This window comes from Panulirus ornatus, chromosome 19 (assembly GCF_036320965.1).
Source record: "Panulirus ornatus isolate Po-2019 chromosome 19, ASM3632096v1, whole genome shotgun sequence".
In the NCBI taxonomy this organism is placed as follows: domain Eukaryota; kingdom Metazoa; phylum Arthropoda; class Malacostraca; order Decapoda; family Palinuridae; genus Panulirus; species Panulirus ornatus.
Window position 1 is genome coordinate 57,263,145 of NC_092242.1, and position 12,553 is coordinate 57,275,697.

At 38.1% G+C, this 12,553-nt stretch overlaps 1 protein-coding gene across 1 annotated transcript in view; it reads left to right on the forward strand.

The window, feature by feature from the left end:
* orb (polyadenylation element binding protein orb) overlaps positions 1-11,895 on the forward strand; it is an 89,789-nt gene extending 77,894 nt beyond the window's left edge. The window contains exon 14 of the mRNA XM_071673948.1: positions 10,005-11,895. Coding sequence (XP_071530049.1) covers positions 10,005-10,214 — 210 coding nt within the window. The 3' untranslated portion in view covers positions 10,215-11,895. The remainder of the gene's footprint in view (positions 1-10,004) is intronic.
* Positions 11,896-12,553: the final 658 nt, after the last annotated feature.

A 12,553-nucleotide genomic window follows, 5' to 3' on the forward strand; every position in this document is an offset into this window, starting at 1 on the left:
CATAAAGTTAGCCTGTGTATGTAGCAGTTTTCTCTTTCTCCTTTACCTTATTTTTTCCTCCTTATATGTTTATAAGTGAATGCTCAAATTACAGAGGTATAAGTTTGTTAAGTATTCCTGGGAAATTATATGGGAGGGTATTGATTAAGAGGTTGAAGGCATGTACAGAGCATTAGACTGGGGAAGAGCAGTGTGGTTTCAGAAGTGGTAGAGGATGTGTGGATCAGGTGTTTGCTTTGAAGAATGTATGTGAGAAATACTTAGAAAAGCAAATGGATTTGTATGTAGCATTGATGGATCTGGAGAAGGCATATGATAGAGATGCTCTGTGGAAGGTATGAAGAATATATGGTGTGGGAGGCAAGTTGTTAGAAGCAGTGAAAAGTTTTTATCGAGGATGTAAGGCATATGTACGTGTAGGAAGAGAGGAAAGTGATTGGTTCCCAGTGAATGTAGGTTTGCAGCAGGGGTGCGTAATATCTCCATGGTTGTTTACTTTTTTTTATGGATGGGGTTGTAAGGGAGGTGAATGCAAGAGTTTTGGAAAGAGGAGCAAGTATGCAGTCAGTTGTTGGATGAGAGAGCTTGGGAAGTCAGTTGTTGTTTGCTGATGATACACCACTGGTGGCTGATTCGGGTAAGAAACTGCAGAAGCTGGTGACTGAGTTTGGTAAAGTGTGTGAAAGAAGAAAGCTGAGTGTAAATGGAATAAGAGTAAGGTTATTAGGTACATTAGGGTTGAGGGACAAGTCAGTTGGGAGGTAAGTTTGAAATGAGAAGAACTAGGGGAATTGAAGTGTTTTAGATATCTGTGAGTGGATTTTGCAGCGGATGAAACCATGGAAGCAGAAATGAATCATAGGGTGGGGGAGGGGGCAAAAGTTCTGGGAGCGTCGAAGAGTGTGTGGAAGTCGAGAACATTATCTTGGAAAGCAAAAAGGGGTATGTTTGAAGGAATAGTGGTTCCAACAATGATATATGGTTGAGGCGTGGGCTATAGATAGAGTTGTGCGGAGGAGGGTGGATGTGCTGGAAATGAGTTGTTTGAGGACAGTATGTGGTGTGAGGTGGTTTGATCAAGTAAGTAATGAAAGGGTAAGAGAGATGTGTGGTAATAGAAAGTGTTGTTGAGAGCAGAAGAGGGTGTTTTGAAATGGTTTGGTCACATGGAGAGAATGAATGAGGAAAGATTGACCAAGAGGATATATGTGTCAGAGGTGGAGGGGACGAGGAGAAGTGGGAGACCAAATTGGAGGTGGAAAGATGGAGTGAAAAAGATTTTGACTGATTGGGGCCTGAACATGCAGGAGGGTGAAAGGCGTGCAAGGAATAGAGTGAATTGGAACAATATGGTATACCGGGGTCGACATGCTGTCGGTGACTGAACCAGGGCCTGTGAAGCGTCTGGGATAAACCATGGAAAGTTCTGTGGGGCCTGGATGTGGAAAGGGAGCTGTGGTTTCAGTGCATCATACATGACAGCTAGAGACTGAGTGTGAACGAATGTGGTCTTTGTTATCTTTTCCTAGCACTACCTTGCGCGCATGCGGGGTGGGGGAGGGGGTTGTTATTTCATGTGTGGCAGGGTGGCGACGGGAATGAATAAGGGCAGACTATGAATTATGTACATGTGTATATATATATATATGTGTGGACGTGTATGTATATACATGTGTATGTGGGTGGGCTGGGCCATTCTTTCGTCTGTTTCCTTGTGCTACCTCGCTAACGCGGGAGACAGCGACAAAGTATAATAAAAGAAATAAAAAATAAAGTTTTTCCTACATTAGGGAGTTAGCACCAGGAACAGGTGAAGAAATGGCTTCATTCACTCTAGATGTCACGTATATATCATCAAAACCAGAACCCCCATTCACACTCAAGCCCCACAGACCTTTCCATGGTTTTTATGGTTTTCCTTCCCTCTTTTATATGCTCTGGTTCAGCTTACTGACAGCACATCATCCTCTGAAAACCACATCTCTTAAATTTTCCAATATAGATATGCTTCTCGCCCTCCTGCATGTTCAGTATCCAAGCTTTCAAAGTATATTTGAATACATTCTCCCACCTCATCCTTGGCAGCCCCCTTTTTACTTGTTCCCTGCACTTATCGTGTAATTTGTACCCTCTTAGTCATCCTTTCCTTATTCATCCATGCTATTTGTCCACATCATTTCAGCACACCTTCAGCTGTCATACATACTCTTATTACTGCCCCACACCTTTTTTTTTTCTTCTTTTTCTTCCCTACGCCCTCTGCCCACCTCAAATTGGCCCGATTTTAAAAATTTCCAAAATATTCACCATATCTTTTACATGTTTGTCTAAGGCCCATTCCTTGCATCCTTATAACATGAAGAGGACTACTTTACCATCAGATATATCCATCTTTGCCCTTAAAAGACCTCTTTTTCCACACAATCTTCAATGCCCCCAAGAATCCTCCCACCTTATGACTCGCTTTAGCTCCCATTTGTAAGTTTGCTTACTTTTTCACTCCTAGGTATCTAAATTGTTCCTCCTCCTCCACATTCTTTTCATTTAAAGTCACACACCAAATAATCTCTTCACAGCTATATCTAATGTATGAACATTGCTATTATTCACATTTGTTTTCAAGTCTCTTTTCTCACTTGGCCAAATTAAAAATTTCTCATCTGCCACCAGAACAATATCATCAAAAACAACTTCGTACAACCCAGGCCCCCAGCAGACTGCTTATCTGCTTCTGTCTCCAAGACTCCTGCACTCTCCTCCCTCACCAGCCTATTGATAAACGTATTAAACACCTGTTGTGACATCACACATCCCTGCTGTAGACCCATCTTCACCTGGAACCATTCACTCTCCTCTCCATCCATGCACACATAACTATATTGGTATAAACTTCTCACTGCTTCTAATAGCTTTCCTCACACACGATATATTTATAGCTTCTGCCACAGAACATTTCAGTCAACCCTATTACATGCTTTTTCCACATCCATAAATGGCACATAGAGATCCTTCTGTTTCTCACATACATTCTTCAAACCAGAGTCCTGGACCACATATCCTCTATCACTCCTGAAACCACCTTGTTCCTCACTTATCTGATGCCCTGTACTTTCAGCCGCGCTCTCAAATCTCCACTCATCCATACAGCTTAACATAATGTACTCAATAAGCTACTTTTGTAATTTGAACACTGACCTTTATATTACCCTTGCCTTTATACTGTAGCACTATACATGCATTTTGCCAAACATCAGGCAATTCATCATGATCAGTACATATATATTGATAAGTAGCCAGTCAACAGTACAGTCACCTCCTTTCTATTGAAATTGAACTGCAATACCATCTGCTCCAGCCTGCCTTGCCACATTGCATGGTATTAAGATTTTATTTATTAATTTTTCTCATTCTTTGCCATTTTCTGCATGTAATGATCTGAGATCTTTACTCCTATATCCACAACCAGGCCTCTCAGACCTTTACATAATTTACCCAGGATGCTTGGTTCAGTCAATTGACAGCATGTCAATTTCAGTATACCTGAATCTATCATTGCACTGTATAGACAGTCTTCTTCCTGACCTTGAAAGTACATAGTATTGGTGCAGAGGATGAGTTGCATCTTGCATGATCTTCATCTGCTTCATTGCACGTTACTAATACAGCATATCCAGTGTTTGTGTTTGCACCCAATTTCCTAGTTTTCTTAACAATTTTCTCAAGTTTATATCTATCTTTACTGTCTAGATTGCCATACCAGGTGGTAAGTAGTCCATTAAATCAATGATTTACTGGATATATCGATGTTTAGTTGTTCCCCCTTGTTACTCTTCATTCAGAGTCCTCATGTACAACATATGAAGTTGGATCTTATTCATAATAGTCAGGGTACATATGTTATACAGTCCTGTGATATTCAAAAGGAAGTTTCATGTTCCCATGTAAGAATATAGAAGCAAGAAATTTTAGAATGTAAGCAGCACGAAGTGTAGTGTTTATTTGCATTCAGTCAGCTGTCTGTATAGCAAGTTAGTAATCATTTGACTTTGGTGTTTTGATCATGTCATTGATTTATTAGTTAATTGTCTGTTAATTATTACTTCAATGCATTACTCTTTAATGTTTATAAAGGCCAGAGGTGATAGAATAAGCTGCTAAAGTGTGTTTTTGTATAAATTTTGTGGGTATGGTTTCTGAATTTTGTTTTCCCATGGTAGTCATGAGTACCAAGAATAAGAGTGTTGTAACTGATGCAGTAATTGAAACCATTTTGTTGATGTCTGATAATGGGAATGAGTTTGAGGATATTGTTTATTACTAATAATGATGCCTCAGGGTGTAACATGGTGATAGGAAGATCAAAATGTCTGACACTTCCGTTAACTAGCTTGGCTTTATTATTACTGTACATAAATGGCATAAGAATAAGAATGGCCAAGACCAGAACCTCAGATTTAGACAGCATTTGACCAACATGAAAGATTTGATGATAAGCATGTATGCAAGTTTTTTTTTTTTTATGATATGAGCATTATTTTCCCTTATAGAAAGTATATTGCTGATAATATACATATTGCCCTATTTTGTATTGTCTTTATCATAATTTATGCTGAGGTGGAAGCTTAGAAAATAAAAGCCATGGCAAATAACTTGTTTTTCATGCAAAATCTATCACTTCAGAGATCATTTACCATATTATTATCACTATTTTGTTGTGATTGATAACTTTACTGACTTAGTGTAGTGAATTTGTGTGCTCTTTGCGAGGGAATAATTATTTTCACATAATTGCATTCTTTATGTGAATCATTTTCCTCAACCTATTGTGGGTGTTAAGGAATTTTAATGATAGATCTAGAAAGTTTTTATTGACACTTTAGGACACCAAAAGAGAATAGTTATTTAGCTTGATTTTTGGTGGTGTGTATGACACTAGGTTTACTGTGTTTATGAATGGGATGTTTACTTCTGTAAGTTTGCCTTTATTTAGCTATTATCTGCTTTCTCTCGTTTTTTTTTTATGGACATGCATTGCTAAATTGCATAGTTTAGTAATGGCTTTCTCTGCTCCGAATGTTTTAAAATTTTCCAAGCTTGCCTCGTCTTCCACTTAATTTGCTGGACCAAGTTTGTTACGTTGATTAGGACTGATAATTAAACTGGTATGCTCATTGATTCAATTGACATGATTCCAGAGTTCTCACTGATTAATTAGTGTGTATTTATGCAAGGATACCTTGATTAACACCAAGGATGCATAATAGATAACATGTCACTAAAGTGATTATAACTTTATTTGATGCACATGCATACACTTGGCAGCACTTTTCACCTGTAACCATACAACATTGTTGGAACCACTATTCCTTCAAACATACCCATTTTTGCTTTCCGAGATAATGTTCTCGACTTCCACACATTCTTCAAGGCTTCCAGAATTTTCGCCCCCTCCCCCACCCTATGATTCACTTCAGCTTCCATGGTTCCATCTGCTGCCACATCCACTCCCAGATATCTAAAACACTTCACCTCCTCCAGTTTTTCTCCATTCAAACTTACCTCCCAATTGACTTGACCCTCAACCCTACTGTACCTAATAACCTTACTCTTATTCACATTTACTCTCAACTTTCTTCTTTCACACACTTTACCAAACTCAGTCACCAACTTCTGCAGTTTCTCGCATGAATCTGCCACCAGCGCTGTATCGTCAGCGAACAACTGACTCGCTTCCCAAGCTCTCTCATCCACAACAGACTACATACTTGCCCCTCTTTCCAAAACTCTTGCATTCACCTCCCTAACAACCCCATCCATAAACACATTAAACAACCATGGAGACATCACACACCCCTTCTGCAAACCTACATTCACTGAGAACCAGTCTTTTTTCCTCTCTTCCCACACGTACACATGCCTTACATTCTCGATAAAAACTTTTCGCTGCTTCTTACAACTTGCTTCCCACACCATATATTCTTAATACCTTCCACAGAGCATCTCTATCAGCTCTATTGTATGCCTTCTCCAAATCCGTAAATGCTACATACAAATCCATTTGCTTTTCTAAGTATTTCTCAGACACATTCTTCAGAGCAACCACCTGATCCACACATCCTCTACCACTTCTGAAACCACACTGCTCTTCCCCAATCTGATGCTCTGTACATGCCTTCACCCTCTCAATCAATACCCTCCCATATAATTTACCAGGAATACTCAACAAACTTATACCTCTGTAATTTGAGCACTCACTCTTATCCCCTTTGTCTTTGTACAATGGCACTATGCAAGCATTCCACCAATCCTCAGGCACCTCACCATGAATCATACATACATTGAATAGCCTTACCAACCAGTCAACAGTCACCCCTTTTTTTAATAAATTCCACTGCTATACCATCCAAACCCGCTGCCTTTCCAGCTTTCATCTTCCACAAAGCATTTTTATCACCTCCCCATTTGCCCCCTTAACTGAGGGGGTTGTTATTACATGTGTGGCGGGGTGGCGATGGGAATGAATAAAGGCAGACAGTATGAATTATGTACATGTGTATATATGTATATGTGTGTGTGTATATATGTGTGTCGGAGGTGGAGGGAACGAGAAGTGGGAGACCAAATTGGAGGTGGAAAGATGGATTGAAAAAGATTTTGAGTGATTGGGGCCTGAACATGCAGGAGGGTAAAAGGCGGGCAAGGAATAGAGTGAATTGGATCGATGTGGTATACCAGGGTTGACGTGCTGTCAGTGGATTGAATTGAGCATGTGAAGCGTCTGGGGTAAACCATGGAAAGTTGTGTGGGGCCTGGATGTGGAAAGGGAGCTGTGGTTTCAGGCATTATTGCATGACAGCTAGAGACTGAGTGTGAAGGAATGGGGCCTTTGTTGTCTTTTCCTAGCGCTACCTCGCACACATGAGGGGGGAGGGGGATGTTATTCCATGTGTGGCGATGGGAATGAATAAAGGCAGTGTGAATTGTGTGCATGGGTATATATGTATGTGTCTGTGTGTATATATATATATATATATATATATATATATATATATATATATATATATATATATATATATATGTGTACATTGAGATGTATAGGTATGTATATTTGCGTGTGTGGACGTGTATGTATATACATGTGTATGGGGGTGGGTAGAGCCATTTCTTTTGTCTGTTTCCTTGCGCTATCTCGCAAATGCGGGAGACAGCGACAAAGCAAAATAAAGATAATAAAAAATATATATATGGACATTAATTGTATCCTGTAGCATGATTGAAATGTAACTATATAGGTATGTAGATAAATAGATAGGATGTGTGAAGGGCAGGTATATAGATGAATAAATAAGGCTTATGTAATTGATTTTAACTACTATTTTGACAGGTATTGACACTGACAAGCATAAATATCCAATTGGATCTGGCAGAGTGACTTTCAATAATGTGCAGTCATACAGAAAGGCAGTTCGTGCAGCATTCATAGAAATAAAAACCCCAAAATTTACAAAGAAGGTATGTACTTTCTACCTGTTTTGTTTTCCATGGAAAATTTTTCTTAGTAGGTTGTTACTTAGTATGAATGTTTTTAGGAGTTTAATGCTTGTGTTACCTTGCCACTTAACTTTTTATGAATGTACCAAATACTTATTCCAGTGTGTGTATGCACACACTGTAGTTTAAATCAGTTTCCCATTTAGCAACCAGCCTTAAAGGGAGGTTAAAATAAAAGCATTATGACAAACTTTAATTCAAACACTCGTAAGTGAAGGACAGAAATTTGTGTTCCTAGGAAAAACACCAACACAACCATTCTTTTACCATGATACAGATGAAAGTGTTACATAGGTGATTTTTTTTCTAAGGAGTGTTACTAATGAAAAGGACAGGACATTATAAAAGGAGAAATATGAAAATAGATCAAACAATTCCTCATTAGCAGTAGATCAGAATAGTTTGAAATAGTCCCTAGGGATTGGGAAGAAAGAATACTGCCCACATACCTCCTGCACTTTGTAGAAAGTGACTAAGAGGGATGAGAGGAGGGTGCTGGAAACCTTCCCTTCTTGTTTTTCTAAACTTACAAAAGTTGAAAGATAGGAAAATGCAAATTGAGAATCCTTTTTTCCTCTTAAGGTTCATTCATATGTTCTAGATGCCACCTCACTACTATGGGGAATTGCCTGCATTTATGAAAAAAAAAAATATGTATATATGAAATATGACACACACACACACACACCCCACCTCACCCCACATGCTCGCCATTCCCATTTCCGTACAACCCTATCTATAGCCCATGCTTCGCAACCATATAATATTGTTGGAACTATTATTCCTTTAAACATACCCATTTTTGCTCCCGAGATAACGTTTTCTCCTTCCACACATTCTTCATTGCTCCCAGAACCTTTGCCCCCTCCCCCACCTGATGACTTGCTTCCACTTCCATGGTTCCATTCGCTGCTAATTCCACTCCCAGATATCTAAAACACTTCATTTCCTCCATTTTTTTCTCCATCAAACTTATGTCCCAATTAACTTGTCCTTCAACCCTACTGAACCCAATAACCTTGCTGTTATTCACATTTACTCTCAACTTTCTCCTTACACACACTTTTCCAAACTCACTCGCCATCTTCTGCAGTTTCTTACTCAAATTAGCCACCACCTCATAGCAAACAGCATTGCCACCTCCTGCATCAGCAAGGCAGTGCCAGGAAACAGATGAAAAAAGGCCACATCTGCTCCCACTCATTCTTTGTTCTATGTAATGCACCAAAGTCACAGCTTCCTATCCACAGCCAGGCCCCATAGTAGACCTTTCCCTAGTTTACCCTGGACAATTCATATGCCCTAGTTTAGTCATTTGAAGGCATGTTGGCCCTAGTATGTGACATTGTTCCAATTCACTCTATTCCATGCGCATCTCTTACCCTCCTGCATGTTCAAGCTCCGATCACTCAAAATCTTTTCCACTCCATCTTTCCACCTCCAGTTTGATATCTTGCTTCTCCTTTTTCCCTCCACCTCTGACATATATCCTCCTTGTCAACCTTTCATCAATCATTCTCTCCATATTTCCAAACCATTTCAACACACCCTCTTTTGCTCTTTCAACCAGACCCTTTTTATTTCCACACATCTCTCTTACCCTTTCATTACTTACTTCTCAACCCACCTCACACACATATTTTCCTCGAACATTTCATTTCCACCACATCCACTCTCCTCATAACCCTGTCAGTAGCCCATGCCTCGCAACCATATAACATTGATGTAACTACTGTCCCTTCAAATATAAACATTTTTGCTTTCTTGAGATAACATTCTCTCCTTCCACACATTCTTCAATGTTCCCAGAACCTTCACCCCCTCCCCCACCCTGTGGCTCTCTTTCGCTTCCATGGATCCAACTGCCACTAAGTTCACTCCCAGATATCTAAAACACTTCACTTCCTCCAATTTTTCTCCATGTAGGTGAAATAAACTATAAAACATGCAATGTCAGCTCATTTGATGCCCAGGCTTTGCAGCTGCATGTTTAGTTGTACTGAAATATCCATGTAACTTCTACTCATTATCTGAGAGAAATTAGTGGATGTGTAATTCTGAAGTTTTTTGAATTATATAGAGATCATTTTTATATGTAACTTGAAAATCAGAGATTTACAGGGTTGATAAGGAAAACTACGACTGGAGTTAAGGGGTTAGAGTAATTCAAAGCCTTTCTTTTAGGGATCTTGTGAGTATTGATGTTTGAAGTTTAGAAAACTGAAATTCATGTTGTATTTATACTGAATTGTCAGGTTAATTAGCTTCCAAGCTGGAATAAGGTACAAGATTTTAATCTTTAAATTTGCTTTGAATAGAGATTAAAGAAAAGGAATACCTCCAAAATTGGTCTAGATATAGATGCACATACAGATATTCAGTAGAGTTCATAAGATATTCATTCACAAGTCAGTATGCAGTTGCAAATATTAAGATCAATTTTTTTTCCCCAGGTGCAAGTAGATCCATATTTAGCAGACTCCCTCTGTCAGTTGTGTGGCATGCAACAAGGGCCATATTTTTGCCGTGATGAGAATTGCTTTAAATACTTCTGTCGTTCGTGCTGGCAGCTGACCCATCCATTGAATGCACATGGAAGCCACAAGCCTATAATGAGAAACGCAAAGCTGCGCACTCAGACAGTTCTCACCCGTGTCATTTAACTTTATGTTGTTCAGAAATTTGCTTTGTTGTATTTGCCAGAATATAGAATTTTATAAGTTACTTTTGAAATTTGAATATGTATAATACATTTTTTTCTATGCTTGAGGAATTCTTATTTAATATCTCTGTACTTGTCATTCTAGCCATTGATGTACTATTTTTTTTGGCCAAGCTTTTCTTTTAATAATTAATCAAAACTGGTTTGTTTTCTATTTCTCACTTTTTTCTTATTGACACTTGGTATCTACTTATGAAGAGATTCATAGTTGTTATACTGGGATTCCATCAGCTTTTACAAGGCCAGTTCTGAGTGGTTTTAATATTGCACTAATGACAGTAGTAACATTCATGGTGTTTTAACATCCACCCAGCATTTAAAGCTGTATGTAAAAGCCTCATGGCTTAATAGTTTTTAACAGTGAAGCCTCATAATTTTAGTGCAGTCTAGAAGATCACTTTTAAGTTAATTTTCAGTTTTATTTGTGTTAGGCACAAAACTGAAGGAATTGTTCTGGTAGGATTTTAGTTATTGTTGAGTGCCTTTCGCAATTGAAAATAGAAAATTAGATTCGCATACATTTGGGCTAAGGATTGTCTATTGTGTTTTTGGATAGAGTGGCACTAGAACCATATTTTAATGCAAGGCTTGTTTATCATGTCATAAACTATGTTTTTATTGGGAGTGTGCCTGTATGAAGACAGGAAAAAAGATTGAATTGTATGCAAATAGGTTTAAGACAAAGGGTCATATCTGATTTTAGCAAGAACTGTTCACCTTTGTTAAAGATGAGCAATTTGTAATTGTCTTGATTTATGTAGAACAAATGCCAATTTTCACCAAGAAAAGTTGAAAGGTCTTATTTATTGGTAATGAAACGGCACATTTTTTTCCCAGAATAGTGTTGACTGATGAAACTAAGTTTGACCGGAAAAGCTCTCTACATTTTACATCTTTTAAGTAATATTCTAATTGAACTCATATGTGGGGTGGTGGTGTTTGATTAGTTTTTAAGCACAAATCTTAATTTATGACCAACGAGTGGAAATGGGGATACATTAAAATTTCATTTGTGATTAGGTATTTTTAATGTTGGAAGATGAGTATAAGAGTGTTAGGACTTCCGCTCTAGATGGTCTAGTTTTAGCACATTACTAACTTTTACAATGATGTCTCATCACAAATATGAGCAATTTTGGCAAAGCTGCCAAAATTCCTTAGAAAGTTGAGAAAATTTATGTTATAGTCCACTGTTTGCATCAGTCAGGCGTTTTACAGTGAGGAAAATTTTTAGGGGTCTTTTGTATTTAGAAAAGTTTAAATTGCAGTGTTTTTACTTGATGAAAGTCTCAAATTATCAAGGATTTGATCAATTGAAATTACTGATGTTAAATGAAAATACTGATTTTAATCATAGAGTTTATGTAACATGTTGCTGAACATGTAATTTCACAAGAGAAAGCTTTTGTTGACGACCTGGCATGTTTATGGACTACCCCTTCACCTTAAGTATTGGTTTCCTTTGTTAGAGCTTGGTGCTTGATAACAGGTTTCATTTGTTTTTTCTAAATGATATTGATGGGAATATATAACAATAATTTGTATACATTTTTTTGAAGAATTTATTGTTTGTTTACAAAGTAGTATTCTGTTGCTTTTTTTGGAATATATGATGAAATTATTGTAAAGTTTTTCTTTCCTTTTCTTTCAATATGTATATGCCAACCTAGCCAGATGCAGAATCATTGATAAAGCACAGTGTGAAAGGAGAACCTCCTATGATCATTGGTTTTCAAGAAACAAACATCCTTCTGTAATTACGTATTTGTACTGTATGGGATGGGTATTTTACACTCATGAGGCCCCATCCCATGAACATTGTTATCATACAATCTCTGAGTTTATGTATGCTGTCTGCAATAGCCACATTATCAGTCAGTCTGTCTTTTCCATTCATCCACAATAAAGGTATTTCTTACATCCTAATGAACAAGGATTTCTTATAAAACTTAAAGCTTGTTGTCAGGTCACCTCATACTATCCTCTTCCAAAGTGGGTAACTAAGAGCCTCCAATCTTTCCCTCTGACTTTGCTCTTTTGGCTATGCTACAGTCGTTTTTGCCCACCTCAGGACATGCTTGATGGGCTTTTTATGCTGCTTGGGTGTAGTAACCAAACCTGAAATGCATATCGTTGTTTTAGCTATGTATAGGATACGAAAGTTATGTATTTTAACTTTCTAAAAGGGGAAACAGAAGGAGGAGTCACTTGGGGAGTGCTCATCCTCCTCGAAGGCTCAGATTGGTGTGTCTAAATGTGTGTGGATGTAACCAAGATGAG